The 19,596-nt window shown below is 48.5% G+C and overlaps 1 protein-coding gene across 13 annotated transcripts in view; it reads left to right on the top strand.

Moving 5' to 3' along the window:
- Positions 1-19,596, top strand: part of AFDN (afadin, adherens junction formation factor) — a 135,641-nt gene that overhangs the window by 84,457 nt on the left and 31,588 nt on the right. For 8 of the 13 annotated variants that reach the window (XM_082475849.1, XM_082475848.1, XM_082475850.1 and 5 more), the window contains exons 15-22: positions 1,916-1,936; positions 2,673-2,818; positions 3,147-3,241; positions 3,651-3,916; positions 5,680-5,823; positions 7,295-7,493; positions 11,469-11,572; positions 13,585-13,671. In XM_082475849.1, coding sequence (XP_082331975.1) covers positions 1,916-1,936; positions 2,673-2,818; positions 3,147-3,241; positions 3,651-3,916; positions 5,680-5,823; positions 7,295-7,493; positions 11,469-11,572; positions 13,585-13,671 — 1,062 coding nt within the window. The remainder of the gene's footprint in view (positions 1-1,915; positions 1,937-2,672; positions 2,819-3,146; positions 3,242-3,650; positions 3,917-5,679; positions 5,824-7,294; positions 7,494-11,468; positions 11,573-13,584; positions 13,672-19,596) is intronic. The other 5 variants (XM_082475852.1, XM_082475845.1, XM_082475851.1 and 2 more) reach the window with 1 other exon arrangement.

Here is a 19,596-nt window from a genome sequence, read left to right as displayed (position 1 = left end):
TTTAACATTTCAGATTTGTTTACGTGTTTGACTTCATCTTAAGAATTTTTTCTAAAACGAAAGTTACATAAGTAGGATTAGAAATTGTATAGCTTTAAAAGTTGAAAAGAAATGTGAACTTCTTTTCTGTTTCTTCCCTACAAAATTTAAAATACGGGAAGAGAAACTGTACATGGTAACATAATGATCATGAAAAAGACCCTTGAAATTACACTAGTTGTGAGAAGGCATTGAGAATTTAAAAAATAATGATAAATTACTGAGGTGAAATTCACATACCATAAAAGGAACCATTTTAAAGTGAGCAGCTGGGCAGCATCAGTACATTCACAGTGTTGTGCAGCCTCCTGAACTCGGTTCCATCGCTTTTCCGTCACTCCAGGCAAACCCCTCACCCACCGAGCGGGTTCTCTCCACTCCCCGCCCCATCAGCTCCTGACACCGTCTTGGAATTTTTCAGTGGTTCTGAAGAAGGACTTGTTCTTTTATAATGAGCCTGCTAGGACGTTGGTGGCTAGCATCTGGGTGTTTTGACAGCACTTGTGTAGGTATAATGGACATCGTGACATTTCTCACTTACGATGAAAATCAGATTCAAATTCTTTCATAAACCAGTTTTTAAATTTTCAGGAAACAAGGATATTTTCTTGGCAGAATGGTTTGTTTCCTTTAGTACTGTCTTGTCTATAGTTGATAAAATTGGCATAACAGTTTTCCAAACTTTTAGATAACTTGGAGATTTAAAGTCCTTAAAAGTAAATTTACAGATTTTTTTAAAAAGTGTTCCTAAATCACTTGTCAACACTATTTATTATTCAGCTGTGAAACTCTAGGTATATAAGGTCATGTAACATGGCTAGATGGTTTGATTGTTTTTCTCCAGTCAGGATACTTTTCAAACTAGAAAAGACTAGTTTGAGGCAAACTAGTCTTTTAATTCCCTCAGAACTGTTTTAAAAGGCCAAACGTTTTCAAGAAAGTTTTCTTTTATGTTTGAGTGGTTAGCCTATGAATTTGAGGAGGTTATGAGTCTTTTACCCAAGTGAGGAAGCAGATAAAAAGGAAAGTCGTTTTATTTGGATACCATTTTGTTACTCTTATTATTTTATAGACAGATGTGGATTTCCTTTCCAGTTGTCATCAGAGCCATTGTCTGTCTTCCATCACGCTTGGATTTCAAATTATCAAACTCCCATCAGCAAACGACTTTTGATGGACTTTTCTTAACTAGGCAGTGAAATCACCATTATCAGGACAAGCCTTTCAGACTTCAGATTTAGGTTCAGTATGTGATTGGAGATCTAAGAATCTTCAATATTCAGATTGAAGATCTAAAAATCTTCAATTTTTAGAGAGAAATTATGGAATAATTAAAATTCTTTAATTTGTAAAAACCTACTTTCAAAAAACAAGTTACTCCTTTCTAGTATAGAAATAATATGTTTTTAATACATTTTTAAGTTCTCAGCTCTTAACTGTTTCTGCTGGTCTTTCTCGTCTCTTCATTCTTATTAACTGATCCAGGAGAATAGACTCTCAAGTTGTGTATGTTTAAGTCGTCTCAAACACGCAACGTTGTTAAGAGATGTTAAGAAGTTCTTTTCTTTGTAAATCTTTTAAAGAGATCAGTGTATTCATTTGTTTATTGTAACATCTTCTTTATAGATAAACTCTAGGAATTCCCTTCGTTATTGTGCCAGTTTTAAGAACATGAAACTAATCGTTTATGCCCTAGACTTCCAAAGCTGCCTCAGAACTGTAAATGAGTGTGTAACATGGGAATAACGTAACTAAATGTCGTACCCTCATGTCGTACCTTCATGTTAGTGTTTTGATTTTTTTTTTAACTGTCATGATTGTTTACAAGTTTCTTTCTCTCGTTCTGCTTGGTTTCCCCGCGTCTGTTTTTCTCCAGGAAGTAGACCAGGTTGATCAGGTAGGACATACTGCTGGGAGCCAATCCTGGCTGTGTTGGCTTAGCTGAGTTTCTCATGCTGCTTCCATGTCAAAGTACAACAACAACTGGACCGAGGCTCATAACACTCATTTGGCAGCTGGAACATGCAGTACTAAAATCCTTTTTTGACTGTGCAACCTTTATCAGCATTTCATAACTTTTGCTTAATGCACTTCAGTGTGGATATGAAATGACAGAAGTTCTGTTTCTTCTCTTTATCGTTTATCCTTGGTTCCTATTCTTTGGATCTCATCTGAGGTTGCCTGGCCTGCACATGTGGTCGGGAGATGACACGATAGATCAGTACTTGATACCGAGTTGCTTGGTGTCCAAGCCAGTGACTTCGAGTATCAGGGTGGCTGTTGGGTAACCATGGATACATGTGTGTATACTTCACAGATTACCAGATAATGCACAATCTCCAATTTGGTGTTGTATTATTTGATACCTCCTTTCCCCCACTGATTCCATAAATTGTAGCTCATTAGATCCGTGTGTCTATACATGAATCCTAAGAAGTTGCAGTGGGTTTTTACTTTCCATTGCTTTGTATGTACCCAAATTCCTCTGCAAGTATCTGGTATCTGTGGTAAATACCTTGGTGAAAATGGGAAGGTACTGGTCTATCTTCAGCAGCTTTTCAAGAGCATTCCTTTTTATTTTTATTATTGTTGTTTGTCCTGTGGTTGCTTATGGAAACGTGTTCTGTCTACAGAAACAGAAGAATATTGCAGGGGCACTTGCTTTCTGGATGGCAAATGCATCTGAGCTTCTCAACTTCATAAAGCAGGACCGAGATCTTAGTCGAATCACGTTGGACGCCCAGGATGTTCTAGCACACTTGGTTCAAATGGCCTTTAAGTAAGAACATGTGTTTGGAGATGATACTATTCTGTAAAGATTTAAATCATGTTTTCTGGTTAAATTTTCAAAACTAACTTTAAGGGTTTTTATTTACCCTAATTGAAGATGGATATCAAGAAGCATAAATAACTATATGCAAGATGTGTTGATTTAATAAATTTAATTCAATTATCTGTGTTTCAAGAATCCTGAGAGTAGAACTATTACATACATTTTTTACATGGAAGATATTTCTAAACAGTACGAATTGTTTCACTTGTGATATCATGTCTGATAATAGCAGGGCGTCATTCTGAGATTATTAAAATTGTTTATGTATTTCCAGATACCTGGTTCACTGTCTTCAGTCAGAACTGAATAATTACATGCCAGCCTTCCTGGACGACCCCGAAGAGAACAGTCTGCAAAGACCAAAAATAGGTTAGGATTCTCTTTTTCTCCTTTGTCCCCTCCTTCCCTCCTTCTCCTGCTTGTTTAGCTTCATTTTAATATTTGCTGTATGTGAGAGGGAGGTATTATGAAAGTGAATGAGACATCCTCTTGGATTTCGCATTCTTTAAATAATAAATTGTAACCACCACGTGTCTTGTTTAAGAAGAGTTCTCATTTTGTCGCATCACGCTGGTGCGACATCAGACTTTCCCAGAAGTCTGTCCGGGTGAACTTAAGTAGACGCAGTTCATACCGCTACGTATTGGTAGTTCGAGACCACGTCTCTGCTTCCTGTTGGAATGAGATTGCTGCTCTAAAGAGGTTGAGCAGACGTTAACGCGCGTTCCCCGCTAATTCCGGAGCCCCCTCGGTGACGCAGTGCCGTCTCTCTGCACAGAAGACGTGCTGCACACGCTCACGGGGGCCATGGCACTGCTGCGCCGCTGCCGGGTCAACGCTGCGCTGACCATCCAGCTCTTCTCCCAGCTCTTCCACTTCATCAACATGTGGCTGTTCAACAGGCTGGTGACCGACCCCGAGTCGGGGCTGTGCTCCCACTACTGGGGCGCCATCATCCGCCAGCAGCTCGGGCACGTGGAGGCCTGGGCGGAGAAGCAGGGCTTGGAGCTGGCAGCCGACTGTCACCTCAGCAGGATCGTGCAGGTGGGTGGTCCCAGCCCCGCTGCCCCGCTTCCCCGCTCAGTGGGCGCTGTCGTACATGTCTCTGGTTCTGTCACGGGGGGAACGTGGACTCCGCGGAACTCAGCACCCTCCTTTTGGGGTTTTTCACATGTACGGATAATGAAACGGTGGTTTATTAGTTTGCCTGGGTTGCTTGAACAAAGTACAACAAATTTGGTGGCTTAAACAGCAGAAATGTATTGTCTCTGGAGGCCAGAAGTCTGAGAGCAAGGTCAGGGCATGCTGGTTCCCGCGAGGGAGAATCTGCTCCAGGCCTCCGTGGGCTCTGCTGGCTGTTGGCCGTCTTCGGTGTCCCCGGGCTTGTGGACACACCACCCCTCCCCGTCTCTGCCTTTGTCTTCCTGGACGCACATCTGTGTCCAAACACCCGCCTTTTATAAGGGCGCCAGACCTACTGACCTGATGTAACTTGATTCCTTCTGTTAGGATCGTGTCTCCAAATAAGGTCACATTCTGAGGCAAACAGGGTTAGGACTTCCCCATATGAATTTTGGAGGATGCGGTACAGCCCGTAACAGGTGGCACTCAGTAGAATAAATACCTTAAAGGGTTTTTTAAATTGAGAGTAGTAAGGTATATTTCATAAAGCTCCACACTGAAAGGTAAATTCCAACTTGAAAATGGATGATGACTGCCTCTTTAAGAATACAAAGCCAGGTAACCGCAGAGCAAAAACCTACAGCAGATACACAGATAAAGAGAGAAAGGAATCTAAGCACACCACTCCAGAAAATCATCAGATCACCAGGAACAGAGCAAGAGAAGAAGAAAGGAACAAAGGAGTACAGAAGAGCCATGTCCTAATGGCTTCACCAGTTCTAGGAATTTCCTAGGTATTCAAAGACTAGGAACTGGTATTTTGCAGTTAAGGAAGTGAGTATCTAGAGCCTCATACCCTAGGACATTTTTTTAGTATTATTACAGTGTATAATTTTGTATTTTTTTTTCTCAGTCTCTTAAAAAGATTTAGTTTCAAAAGCGGTTTCTGCCCTCTTACTTGGATTGAATCAGCTCGTTATTAAAAAGGTCATTACAGGGACGTCCCTGGGGGCCCAGTGGGAAAGAATCCATGTTACAGTGCAGGGGACGTGGGTTCGATCCCTGGTCCGGGAACTGGGATCCCACATGCCGTGGGGCAACTACGCCTGCGCGCCACAACTGCTGAGCTCGTGCACCTCAGCTAGAGAGCCCACGTGCCACAAACTACAGAGCCCACGCGCCCTGGAGCCCGCACACCACAACTAGAGAGAAGCCTGCCCACCACAACGGGAGATCCCACGTGCCTCAACGAAGATCCCACGTGCTGCAACTAAGGCCCGACGCAGCCAAAAATAAATAAATAAAACAAACAAATAAATAATAAATCTTTTAAAAAAGAAGTCATTACAATGGTATTTTACTCAGACCTTAGTAATTGGTGATCTTAATGGTTATATAAATGTTGAAGTTTCTAAGAAGTTTTAAATACTCTCTGAACATAAATTATTGAGTCTCATTATAAATATATATTTTAATAAAGCAGAGTTCATCTAAAAACCTTTACGATGCTTTGAGTTCAGTTTAACACATATAGGTAACGTTAATGGAACTGTATTTTCTTAAAAACACCCTGCATTTCAAAATCAAATTAGCAAGTTATTGCAGTTTTACAGATGTTATGTAGAGGGGAATATTTATGAAATAGTTTTAAATCATGATGTTTCATGTTGCTTATTCTAAAATAGGCAACCACTTTGCTCACGATGGATAAGTACGCACCCGAAGACATCCCAAATATAAACAGTACCTGCTTCAAGTTAAATTCACTGCAACTTCAAGCCTTACTTCAGAATTACCACTGTGCACCCGATGAGCCTTTTGTCCCTACAGTAAGTGACAGCACCACACTGCCACTCCACGCGGGCCGTGTCTGCACAGGGAAACGTGGAGGAAAAGGAAAGTTTATGTCATCAGTTCCCTTATTTCTTTAGTAAATAAGATAATTCACTTGGTCATCTCACAAGGTCACTTTTGCTATTGATGTCTGTATGAGTTTGGGGTCGGTGCAAGAAGTAGAAACTACATAAGCATGTTAAGTAGAAAGGGGTTTAATTCGGGGAATGAGGTTGTTGGAAAATCGTTGGAAAGCCGGGCCGGGGAGTGAGGAAGTTGCCCTGACGTCTGAGTTCTCGGGCGCGGCGCTGTGACCTGAGACCCCGAGTGCCATCCTTGTGTTCACGCAGCAGCAGCTGCAGGGCCTCCCAACCTGTGCAGAGGTGTCTGCCCGGTAAAACCCAGGTTCTTGTCCAGAACGGAGTCTGCTGTTTGGGGATGCCTCCTAGAAGGGACCAAGGGTGAGAAACACAGAAAACAGTACGTGCCGCAGCTGGCTCTTTACGGAGAGGAACGCTGCGTGCGCTCACTGCCACAGTCAGCCTCGGCTGGACGCAGCTGCCCTGAGAATTCGGTAGAGAGGCAACCTAATTGGATGGCTGGATTGGTCTCCAGTGTGGGGTGTATGCCTGCAGAAGACAGGTACAGAATCGCCCAAATCTGGAAGCCACTGCCTGTCCCCAAATAGACCGTGTCGCAGTCCGGGAAAGGAGCCTAACGTGGCTGCATGGCAACACGGGAAGTCAGATGCCGGCTCTGCACCCTGGGCTTCCCTTTGCACGGGCCTGGGGACCCAGGAGGAGGCGGGTTAGAAGCCTGGGTGGCCGAGACTTTGGGGACGGAGGACAGGGCAGTGAGGGTGGCGGTGAGGGCAGTGGGTGTGGTTCGGTCCCCCGAGCGGGCTGGTTGGCGGGGGCGGGGTGTTCGCATGCTCGGCTGTACAGTCAGGATTTGTGAACCGTCCTGTGTGTACGTTATCTCCCTAACGGAAAGTTTTTAAACAAGAATCACCCATGAACCCATAATAAGGCAATAACCTCTGCGTAAGCTGGGAATAGGTATTTTTGTCCTGATTTTTTTTTACATTTAACATTGTGTGAGCTTTTTCCGATGTCGTTAAGTATAAAAATAAGGTTATTAGCAACTGGATGTTAAAAAACTGTGCAAGGAAAAAATTACTTTTGAGAAGGGAGAAAGACCGTTTTCTCGTGATCGAACAATTTCTTTCTATTTAAAACTACAGATCTTTTGAAATTAATAATTAATATGGTAGCTGATATATTCAGAGTACGTGCTGTGCTAGTGTTTTATTGCTTCGCGAGCTGATTTGAACCGTTGATAAGTTCGCCCTCGCTGCGTGTGTGTATGTAGCCATGCTACGCGCGGTTGGACGTCGTTCTTGCAGCTGCTGGTCGGCTGCGCCCGTCGCCGAGCGGGTCCTCAGCTCTGTGTCTGCTTCCCAACCAGGAGCTGATGGAGCACGTGGTTGGCGTGGCGGAGAACACGGCCGACGAGCTGGCACGCAGTGACGGGCGGGCGGTGCAGCTGGAGGAAGACCCCGACCTGCAGCTGCCGTTCCTCCTGCCCGAGGACGGCTACTCCTGCGACGTCGTCAGGCACGTCCCAAACGGCGTGCAGGAGTTCCTGGACCCCTTGTGCCAGAGAGGTGGGTGGCGGGGCCCACGCCTGGCCCCCGAGCTGGCCCGCGTGCAAGTGAGCCTTGCGCGCGCGTGTTGGTGTGCGTCAGCCCACCCGTGTTGTGTGCGCCCTGTGTGCTTCTGAAGAAGCTGGGGGTCCGGCGGCTTGGAAGGGAGCGTCCCGTGGGGAGGTGGGGTCAGAAGCGTGCCGACCGCGGGGTCCCGGGTGTTGCCGCGGTGCCCGGGAGCACGTCTCTGCTCGCCTGGTGTCGCCGTCACAGCAGGGGGGACCTTGGCTCTCCTCCCTTCTGGGTTCTGTGTGAGCCTGGGAGCTCCATCTGTCCTACAGACCCGGACCGTAAGTTTCGTTGGGGCCCCCAGAGCAGAGCCGTCAAGAGCAGCCCCAGCGCTAGAACCAGACGGCCTGAGCTCTGACCTCTGTCACCTTGGACCTCCCCCGTGCAGTGGGCGTGTCGACGGTGCCACCCCACGGGGCTGTCTTGAGGACTGAGCAGGTTGCTGAGCGTGGAGCCCCTGGCACTGTGGCACGGGGGCGAGCCCGGGCACGTCACGACGCCAGGCTCGCACACGCGTGTATGCTGACGCACGGGCACAGCGCCGCGCGTCTCCCGCTTTTACTCCACGCCCTCTGTCCGCTCTCTTGTTGACGTGCCGAGGAAGACGCGGGCCGACCTCGGAGGCGTTGTGGGTCTGGTTCCAGGCCACGGCGATGAAGAGGAGCCGCGGGAAGTCAAGGCGCGTGGAGCTCTGGCTGCCAGTGCATGTGTGGAAGTTACGTTCACACCGTGCTGTAATCCGTCTGTTAGGCGTGCAAAGGCATTACATCTGAAAAGCAGTGGACATGCTTTCAGTAAAAAAGTACTTTATCGCTGAAAAATGCTGATCACCGCCCAAGCCTTCAACAAGTCTTAGTCATCACAGATCACAGGTCACCGTAACAGACATGATAATAATGGAAAAGTTTGAAAGAGTGCAAGAATTACCAGAATGCGACACACAGACATGAAGTGAGCAAATGCTGTGGGGAAAGTGGCGTCGATAGCCTTGCTTGATGCAGGGCTGCCACAGACCTTTCAATCTGTAGGGGAAACAATCTTTGCAAAGCGCGATAAAATGAGGTCTGCCTGTACCACAGTTATACCTGAACCACGAGCTTTTAAATTAGACCAGATTTCACTTCTAGTCTGCTGTTTTTTTTGTAATGTGGAGCTCAGATGAGTAGCAAAAGAGATGCAAAATTTAGGAGTTAACTTTTCTATTATTATTTTTTTTATTTGCTTAAATTAAGGTCCGTAGATATATAAATATATAAACTTAGTGAGTGTGATTTTTAACTTCAGTGAATGTTTCACTCACCACAATAGGTCTTTACATCTTCAAAGGTTTTGATCGTTTTAAAAAATTCATTTTATAAAGGCTGCTGCTTGTAACGAAATGTGTTTGTACAGCAGCTGGCAGGTGTGTCTGTGACCCTCCCAGGAGCGCTGACTGAGCTCTTGGTGCTGTCCTGGGAGAAGCACAGGCAGGGTGGGATGTGGTTCTTAAAGCATCGGTGTGTGTGCAGGATGAAGGGGCGGGGGCAGGGGCGGGCCGGCAGAGCCCTCAGTTCAGCCCTGACTGGGACGAGCGGGGCGGAAGGAAGGGGTGCGGGCTGCAGGCACGTCTGAGAGAGCTTCAGTCGGGCAGCGGGAGTCCCTGAGCCGCAGCGGCCTGAGCGGGGGCCTGGTAGGGAGGTGGTGGCCGGGGCAGCCGCTTTGGGGCCGTGGGGCTGCCTTGGGATGTCCTCCCTGCTCCCGTGGGCCCCCCGGCACCCACGCAGCAGCCCTGCGCCTTCACCGCCGGCCTCGTGCCTGCTCTCCTGCTCTGAAGGTCCCCGTCACCTGCCGTTGGGCGCGGCACCATCCCCTGCCAGTCCTGGCCCCCTGCCTGCAAGTGCACGAGCTGTGTTCCCGGCACTGGACCGTGTGCTGTGCACCCAGGTGGTCGCGCCCCGCGTCTGCTCCGCTTCCCGCTGCCTGACTCCTGGCCCTGTTTTCTGAAATTCCAGCCAGCACCCCTTTGTCTGGGGGCTCAGCCTCTCCCTCACACGGCTGCCGCCTTCCCCGCCCGTGGGTCTCCCCTTCTTTGGTGATGCTTGGTGCCAGCGTTTGCGCCGTCCGCGTGCGTCCGTCTGCGTGTTGGAGCGGGAGCCCGGCAGGACAGGCTGCCTGTCGTCCCTGGTCTCCGCCTGCTCAGTGCCAGGCAGAGGGCCGTCGGGGCCACGTGCTGGCAGGGCTGCTCTTCAGGACCTTGTGAATAAGCCTGCGGAGGCTGACTCACCAGCACCCGTCGGACGAGCTAGGCGTGCTGGGTACCCAGCTGCCGGCTCCACAGTAGGTGCTGCGGAGAAGGCCTTTGCCAGCCTGGGGGCAGTGCGGTCCTGACCGGATGATGCCATTTTCTCCGTGACTTCCCCTTAGGCTTTCCCGAATGATTCGTTGTAGGGCGTATGTGGTATTTCCTCACGGTCTAGGCAGCCCCACGCTGTTTCATACATCTTAGATGATAATGCAGCCAAGTACAAAGCTGCTTTTAAATAAGACTTACAGAGAACTGGGTGTTTTCTTCTATGACGGCAGCGGTTTTAATGCTTCATGCTCAGTTTTTTGTAAGCCAAATAAAGAACCGCTATGTGCTCTCAATTTATGTTCCTTTGGCGTTTTCGTGTAAAACGATTCTATGAGAGAAGCCATAAAGCCAGCACGGACTCCTACCTGACGTGAGATGCGATCCTGATGCTGAGAAAGTAAACCGTCTGTGTGCACATGGTCCAGACGTCGTGCAAACCTGATGTTTAAAAAATTAGAAAATTACAGCTCTTGACGTTTCAAAACCGTGATAATTATGATTCCCTAAAAGATGGGAAAGAGAAGTAAATTGTAGGTAATATTTCAATGAAACTGGATTTAAACAGTGATTTTTTTTAAAAAAAAAAAAAAGGACTTAAAACTAAGTAAAAATAATTTGTACCCATATTTTAATTGAGTATGTTTGTGACGTCTTCTCTTCCCTCTACCGCAAACAACCTCATAACTGTCCAAAGATAACAGCCCAGGTGATCCTTGCTTGGTGGAACACTAGTGTGGATGCGGGTACCAGCAGGGGCCAGCCAGGACCCCAGCCACCCGCCGCCCAGCCCCCAGGTCATCGGCACCAGGGCGTGTCTGGCAAGCAGTGTGCTTTTCGCAATTGTTAGCTGCTGCTAATAAGACCACTTCGGAGAACAGAAGAATTGTGCAGGGCCTGTGTGATCTGACTTTGTCACGAAATCTCTGAGAAACTCTGTAAGATCTGACAAATGAGGAATGACATAGGCTTACTTTTGTAAAGATGTCATTTGTCCCTGATGAAAATATCAGAGACATTCTTTAAAACAGTATAAAATGATTCTAAATTTCGTTTGGAAGAAATTTAAGTGAGTGTGACTTGTCAGAAAATTTGGGCAAAGAGTGATGAGAAGGAGGCCAGTCCTACCCCAGAATTGCTATACGAGTGGAATAAATCGTTTACCCCAGCGTGTGAGCCTGTGCGCAGACGTCTGTGCTGGTGCCGTTCTCTGGCCCCTCTTTCCTCTCCTGTGTTAGAGATTCTCAGTGTGACTGAGGCGCTCTTAGTTGAGCAGAGCAGACCAATCTGCAAGGAGGCGATTTCAGTGCACTTCTGTAATTTTTCACTGATGTAAGGGAAGAAGTCTTCGGAATAAAGAAGAGGGGAGACCAATTTCACTTCTCTGCGTGGTGTTGAAATTCCACTGGACCAAAGCAAATACGCAATTTTAAATGTCTGATAATTCAGTTTTCAGAGAGAGTAAAAGTAATTAAGAAAAATAAATGTTGTCATTAGGTATCATGCAGTTGCTGCTTTCTGTTGCTTCCCTTGTTGAAGATGATGGGTCTGACGTGGTGTGCTTTTCATTCTTAACAGTTTGCCTATTTTCTCCCCAGGATTTTGCAGGTTAATTCCTCACCCACGTTCACCAGGCACTTGGACAATATATTTTGAAGGTGCAGATTATGAGAGTCACCTTATGCGGGAGAACACAGAACTGGCAAGTATTGTGAGAATGACAGATGGACAAGAAAAGGAAACGTGTTCCTTACGATTTGAAAATATTTTTATTTTCAGGCCACGTCTATATAGTTTTGTCTATAAACAAATGGTACTTTTAAAAATAAAACATACTTATACCCACGGTTACGTCAACCATAATACCTATTTTAAAAATATATTAATATGGTAGTCTTAATGGGTTTTATTAGAAAATTTTTCTTTGGTAAAAGTATTTTCTTTTTTCTAGTCAGTTCTACCTTGTCTTAAATGTGTGCCAAATCATTTACTAACATTTTGTATCTGTCTGAAAGAGCGGTCATCCCAGCATTCACTAGCCTCATAGATTTTAGGGAAAATTCTGCCTTGCTTCCCACAGAGAGTTTTAAACAAGAAAGGGTGCTTTTCCGTGTCTTAGAAAGTGATGCCAGACCAGAGTTGTCATATGCTACGTACACTAGCAAGTCACTCCAGGAAAAATACAAACAAATGAAATTTTTCCTTTTAGAACTTGTTTGTTCCGTTCCATTTACCTTAAACATGTAATTGCCTCTTAAGCCACGTGAGGCTTCAGAGGAGCCAAGCAGATGTGACCACACGTTTGGCAGGTTACTGTGGACGGGGTCAGTGTGTTACGTGCGATGGACGTGGCAGTCAGTCCCCTGGCCCTGATACCGGTGTGCCCGGGCCAAGATTTGGGGATTCTCCTCTATGAAAAACAGCCACAAGTCTTCTGAAGCTTTAGAAACTTCCTTGTGGTGTCCTAACTTATTCCTTAGTCAAAACATTGTGCCTAATACTTACCTAATTTCTAAGAAAACAAGAGTATGTAAGGTGACAACACTTAATGTAAGGTGAACAGTGTGAGGTGTGTTTTGTATATTAAATTCAAAGTAATTATTTTTGCTTAGTAGCAAACTTTAGATTTGAGCATCTCCAAAAATTGAATTAGTTGGTGATTGCTGTTACGCCAAATAGATCACATTTAACTACCGATACAGTGAATGTGCCGCTAGTACTCTTTATTAGCTGTTGTTTAGCTACTAGCAAGTAACAGCAGCAATTTCTAATTCCCAGATTTTATAGGAAAACAAGTACCTTAGATGGAATCACTGATTTTTTTCAACTTTCTAGTTTATTCATGGATCCCTGAGAAGATTTCAGGTCTTGATATTTTAAAAAGCTTTGTCACCTAATCTTATTTATTTCCCTTAAAATATTCTCATCCAGACTTTGGTTCTAAATTAACAAGCCATGTGTACAATTACCATTTCTTGGCCATGTGCCTGCATACTTATGTATTTAACTAAATTCTCTCAGTGTGGGCACTGGGAATTTTCTTCTTTACTTTTGTTAACTCTTTCACATGAGGCTTGACACGTACAGGACATGTAACTTCAGTGGCTAATTTCACTTTCTCGTTTGTTTGTGGATCTGTTCAAAAACTGGCCTATCTTATTGGTCAGTAACTTATTCCCCAGCCACGGGCTTCACAGAATCATGCAGAACTTTGGGTCCCCCTGTCTGAAGCCTGTGGCTGCTGTATTTTTGCTGTTGAACTTTCCCAGGAGACAGAGATGTGAGGTCATCTTTGTCTTCACTGTCTTTGCAGTCCTCCCCATAGACAGTGTAAAGTCAGCGTAAATTTCTTTTTTAAAAAACACCTAGTAATTGGTGCTGAAAGATAATAAAGTAAAAATTTAATTTGGTCTTTATGATCAGGTTTTTCTCATGTGATAGTAATGCAAGGTTAGTTGTATTTTATAAATTAAGTTCTTTAAATAACATTTAAATAGCATCTGTGATGATTCATCTTTAAGGCTCTGGAGTCAAGACTATTGGTATTTACTTTTCCAGATTACTCCATGAGGAGTATCTGTATTCATTGATTTTTACTGTTTCCTTTTCCACTCTCCGTTGGTTTCCTCTCCCCACTACCGGAGAGAAAACGAGTGACCGAATGGCGGTACTTGCATTTCAGGCCTGTAGTAAAGTTCTGTTTCCATCCCTTAGGCTCAGCCTCTGAGGAAAGAACCAGAAGTAATCACGGTGACCCTCAAAAAGCAGAACGGAATGGGCCTTAGCATTGTCGCAGCAAAGGTAGGGCGGGACAGGTGGTGGCAGAGCTGCCGGCCTTCATCCTTTAAGTCTTGGGCCAGCAGCTGTCGGGGCCGAGCTGCGCGTCCGGTTCTGCGTCTGGGAGGGGGCGAGGGCGTGGGAATGGAGCCCCGGGCTCGCTGCGTTCCCGGGGTGACTGGTCCGCGGACGGGCCAGGGTGCGAGCTCCCCGAGCTGGGCAGGTGGTGCTCCCAGGGAGCCAGGGCGGGAGGGACCCGACACCCCGCTCCCGCGTCCGTGTGCAGCGGGCCCCCGGGTCCCTGGCCCCCCGCAGGCTGCAGCTCCTGGCAGCAGGGGTCCTAGAGGCCGCGACCCGCGTGCGGGCACCATGTGGGAGCCGCAGCAAGGGAGCTCCGCACGGCCCTGTCTGGGGAGAGCGGAGGGGAAAGAGGCGCTTTGCTCATTTTAAAGACTGTGATTGACAGGTGGGGTGTTCTGTTTCTCAGAGAAACGAAAGGGTTTGGAAGAAAAAAGGGACATGGTGAAACCGAGATTCTAGGGCATTGGTGTGCAGGAGGAAGTACAGCCCTGGGACTAAAGCAGCCAGAGGAGCTGAGCCTTTGTATTAGCACGTGGAAGGCAGGTGTGGTCTGGGGCACAGCAGCCTGGGTCTGAAGCACCGCATCACCTGGGCTCACCCAGGGAGGCCAAGGAGCCAGGCCCGCAGGCCGGGACTCAGGCTCACCCCTTCCGATGCGGTCCTGCTCGTGGGCCACGTTTGCAGCCTGTCGTGATCGGGTGGGCCCACAGCTCAGAACACTGGGGGATGTGAGCAGGAAGTTACAGGCTGCAGACTGTTTTCCTCTTTGCTCACCGAGTCAAATGCCCATTTTCAGGGGAAAAAAAAAATTATTAGGATAAAAATTACCCCACCACACTCCAGTATACAGAAAAAATGTAACCCCCGTATTTTCTGATTTTTACATGTATATATGTATATAAAAATCATATTTCAGATACTTGTCTTACTTGAGATTTGAAATTCTCCTTATCTCTTTCAATACAAAGCTACCTGTTTTCTGTAGGTTTAAGTTGGATCTACTTAAGTGTCTGTGGGCCCTTCCCTCTGGCCCGAGTCCTGAGTGTAGCAGACAGTGAGGCCCCGCGTGGGCTCCCCCCAAACCCCCTCTGGCCTCTGGCCTCGCCCGGCTGCCAGGCGTCGGTGGGCAGTTAGGACAAGGAGCCGGGCTGAGGGTCACCGTCCAGCCTTGTTCCCATGCCCGCGGTTGCGGGTGAGAGGCAGGGGCAGGAGACGCCAGCCCCAGGGCTCCGTCGCCCCAAGCACGTGGCCGGGGTCGGGTGAAGAGCAGCCGCAGGAAACCCTCTCCCTGCCAGCGTAGAGTCGGGATCAGCGCAGGCCCCCTGAGGAGATGCCTCGTGCGCTGGCCCTCGGAGGGTGAGCCGTGAAGCCTGGGGGAGGGGCGGGCGCAGACTTCGCGGCCCCGGGGCCAGAGCGCGGAGGCGAGGGGAGCCCTTGGAGGTGACCCGAGAGGAGGCGAGACCTGACGCCGAGGAGCAGGGTCTGCAGGCCCCCCACGGGGCCCAGGCAGGCAGACACTGCTCGGTGGGCGTGTGGTCACAGCGGGAAAGCGGGCAGGGCAGTGGTCAGTGAGGCGTGTGGCCGGGTCCCCAGGAGACTGATTCCAAGAAGCCCGAGGGCTTGCTGCAGTTGCAGGCTTTAGAGGGAGTAGCCACTGAAGGGCTCGCGTAAGACGTGGTGGGATCAGAGTGCAGTCCTGAGAGTTTATTCTTCCTGCCTTGGGGAGCGTGGTCCGAGGGGCTCAGAAGTGCAGTCGGGCTAGTGAGGGAGCTACGCCTGGTTTTGCAAGTGGCAGGAGTGTCCGCTCAGTGGGGGAAGGAGGTGGCAGCGGAGACGGAGGCCAGGCAGCCGCGGCAGCACGTTTACTCGTGGAGCAGTGTGGCGTCGCTGGGACAGACGCCCCTGCAGGCAGCCGGGCCCCGGCTCGTCCGCCGCTGCAGGGCTGCCAGCTTCTGGTGCATCTTGGGCGCGGATGTGTATTCGTTGAACGGCAGCTTTCACCTTGGTTGCTGAACTGGGTGTAGTGAGTGGAAGAGAGAAATATCACAGTGTATCCCGGGTCTGTCTTCAGCAGCTGGGCGTGTGGGAGTGTTGACTGAAGGTGGGGCTCCTGAAAAGGAGCGCGTTTCGGCAGGGAGAGAATCGAGAGCTCAGTTTCGAGCGTGTTAGACTTGAGAGCTAGCAGGATGCCTGTTGAGCTAGACAAGCGAGCGCTATCGCATGCATGCGTCGCTGGACCCGCGGGTGGAACTCGGAGGGAGGGTCGGAGGCATAGGGCTGCTCTAAGGGGGTAAGAGCGTGCCGTTTCAGGCATGGAAAAGTGTGGCAATGTCTGTTCTTAAAATGAGACACGACTCTAACAGTTCACCTGTGGACTCCATGGCTTTTTCTCCAGCTGAGCTGTAGTCTCTTCGGTGCTTGCAAAGCAGTGTTGAGCAAGAGTGAACATGTCCTGTAATGGACACACGTTGCTGAAATAGCGCTCTATGCTTGATGCCCGGCTAGGTCTGTGTCAGCCCACGTGACAGCGCAGGTGGCCTCGGGAGACTCTGAGGCCGTGCAGTGAGTGCGGGCAGCCGGGGTGCAGGGCCTCTGCTCGCAGAGCTCGGCGTCCTCCGTGGCGGGCGCCCGGCCTCAGACTGCCTCCCGCTCCACGCGTGCGGCCCGGGGCAGAGCGCTTCCCCCCCTACACGCTCAGCGTGGCCGCACCTCGAGTCTGGGGAAAGGAGCCTGCAGGCCGCCGTGTTAAATTCTACCCCCGTCACCCTTATTTGCGTCTGTGTGTTTTGGTCCTTTCTGTGAGCTGCTGTGGCCTTTGTGTTCGGCTCCGCTCTTCTTTACTTCTTCCTAATTAGCGTGTGGCCTCGCGGCCATGAGCCTGGGCAGGGTTCTGATGTCAGCCCGCCGACGCCCCTTCCAGGCCGCGGCTGTTTTATGGAATCCAGATGCCTTGGAACCGTTGTGCACCGTCCACTCTGTGAAACCCTGCCTTGGGGAAGTTTGGGGCGCTACTTCTCACTCAGCTGAGGGCCGGCACGGTGCTTCCTGTTTAACTTGGATTTTAAAAATAGAAACCGTTCCCTCCTTTTTATTTTTCTAGTCTTTTTAAAGTTTAATAAAGTACAGAGTAAACGAAAATCTGAGCTTGCCCGGTTACGTAAGAGTCCGAGTTTGCATCGGTCTGGCTGGAGTTGCTCAGTGCCGTCTCGGTTGTGGCGTCCAGCTCAGCTTCGTGGTGGCGAGCCTCGAGAGGCCAGCTGTGTGCCGCTGTTGCCACCCGGGGAGGTAGACGGTTGTGTTTCAGCGGGAGGAGCTGGTGCGCCCGAGGGACCAAGATGTGGCTCTCTGTCGTCGGGAGAGCAGAGTCTGTGGTGAGTCTCTTCGGGGGCTGTGGTGGCCGTGGCTGGTCTCTTTAGAGGCTGCTTTCCCTCCACGGTAACGCGCTTCAGCCTGTCCGGGGCTCGCTTGCCCGTGAAGCCGCCGTGTAGGGAGCTCGTAATTACATACCCAGATGTTGACTGCTCTGCAGCTCAGCACTGTGGATTCCTGAGGTTCGTGAAACTGTAAGGCTTCTATGTACTTTTTATACAAGAAAAAACCATTAATCTCCTCCTGCTGGGTACGGCATGGTGGAAGTTGCTTGAAATCTTGGTAGCTGCTGCTGTAGAGTTTGCCAAGGACGTGCAGGAATATCCACGATGCAACTTCTTTTGGGCCGTTTTAGGTGCTTTTTACTGCAGGCTTTCTCCACAACCTGTTTTTTCTAAAAGTGAACATAAAAGTGACAATTTGAAAGGTACTTAGGATATTTTACTATTTTATTTAAAAATGAATGGTTAATTGAATCTTAGTTTGTGCTTTGACTGTATACGGTTTTTAAGTTTTTAAATCTTACTTAGTTAGCTTAAAACACAAAATAAAATTCCTGTGCCTTAAAAAGGAGAGGATAAAAGCAGTGTTTATTGATAATACTGCCTTTTCACCACTTGAAAAGTGAGTTTGAACTACAGTTTAGTCCTTTAAGGAATTTGAGACCTTCACCCTTGTGTTCCTTAGTGACCTTATTGAGACCAGGTGGGAAAGACCTAGTCAAAGAAGTGAGTCGGGAAATTCTCAGTTCCCTTTTAAGATCAATTCCAAAGTGTACCAGGTGACTGCAGTTTCTCCCGTGGACATGCCAGGAATAGCTTTCCGTTAAGTTGTGCGAAATGACCGAGTGCCCTGCGTGGCTGTCGCTTGTGAATTTGGAAACAATGTTTTATATTTTTGTCCTAATCATAAATTATATAAAAGAACAGCGTTTTACCTCTACATTTACAGTAACGGCCTACGTGCAAACTTCTTGGGTCGACAGAAATAACTGGATTCAGTTACAATATTAAAATACTGTAATCGGAAGAGTCATGTTAACCTTCCAAAGCAGAGCCATCTTTTCACGCAGTGGTTGGTACACGTAGAGAACGGCGGTATTTGTCGGGTCCCCGGGTGGAGGGTGTGGCTGTGGAGCAGCGCAGCCTGGCGAGGCCCAAACAGCCCCGGGGCACCGGCCTGAGCCGTGCAGGGACCAACGGGGCACCTTCCTTGTCTCACTCTTGAGCCACAGACGCTCCGAGGCTCTCGGGGAAGCTGCCCCTTCGCCCTGGAGAACCCTCCTCGCACCCTGGGTCGTGCGCCCTCGCCTCCGGGCCCCGAGGCCTCCTGCAGCCCGTCTGTAGGGCCCAGTCCAGAATCGCTGTGGTTTGCTTCCTTTACTTTACGGAGAGTGAAGAGAGAGATGACACGGTGTTGTTTGTTTGTGCTTTATGCAAACGGTAGACAGATGCGCAGAGCTGACCCTGGAGCCTCTCTGGCAGGAAGGGCGCTTACCCCCGCGAGTGCCGTCCAGGCTGCTGGGGGGAGAGTGTCTCAGGCATGAGTTTGAAAACTGATTGTTTCAGAACTAAGGTAATTCCTACCAAAAAGAGAGAGCCTGACAATGTTTTTAAAACTCTAGTCTGAATTTTAGTAGTTTATGAATCAGAACTCTTGTCTGACTAGAACTAAAGCAGCTCCAAACACTGAGAAAGGGGCGGGTGGGCAGAGCATTGTACTGAATCTGCCTGATGAGTTTTAAATACTCCTGGCTCTCAGGTCAGCCCAGCCCACTGATTGTTTGAAAGCCTTTCGCCAGAGTGCAGGCTGTTTCCACGCCGGGAACAATAGGCTGAACTCACGCTGCTGTGGCTGGCCAGTCTGTCTGCCTCCTGCTGCTGCCTTTTTTTTTTTTTTTGGGGGGGGGGGGATTGTGTTTTAATGATGTTTTTATGCTGTAACTCATATCACACTCCCACGCTCACTCAGAAATTGCAGCTGGAATGTTTGAAGCGGGGTTGCTTCTGATTGAGTCTCTCTGAGCGGGAGGTGAGAGCACCTGTGCTTCAGCCTTTCCCAAGGTGCCTTAGAAGATTTAGAGCAAACAAGGTATTTGGGGGCAGCCTTTTCTAAACTTGTAGCCGGTTCTCATCGGAGGCATAAGGCAGCTGACTGATAGGTGCGTGTTTCTTTCGGTTCTGGGGAAAGCGCAGTGTGGCTTCTGCTGTCTGTCCTTCTATACGGGCATCATTTTTGTCAGCTGACCGCTGTTCTCTCGTGTACCTATTCTGCAGGTAAATTCCAGGTGTGGTGTTGCTTCACCCCCTTCAACCTCTGCCCTTTCCTTCTCTCCTCCTCCTCTCAGACTCCTTCTCCTCAAGCCTCCTTCTCTCCCTCTTAAGGGAAAGGAAAGCAGCTTCAAGATGCATTTTAAGGTTAAATACTGAGATCACACAGGAGTGACCTTTGTTATTTCACTTTAACTGCTTTTTTCAGGACTGAGGATCTAGCCCTCTG

The sequence above is a fragment of the Balaenoptera physalus genome (genome assembly GCF_965194825.1).
Source record: "Balaenoptera physalus genome assembly, chromosome: 9".
NCBI classification, from domain to species: Eukaryota; Metazoa; Chordata; class Mammalia; order Artiodactyla; family Balaenopteridae; genus Balaenoptera; species Balaenoptera physalus.
This window is presented reverse-complemented; position numbering and strand designations above follow the sequence as displayed.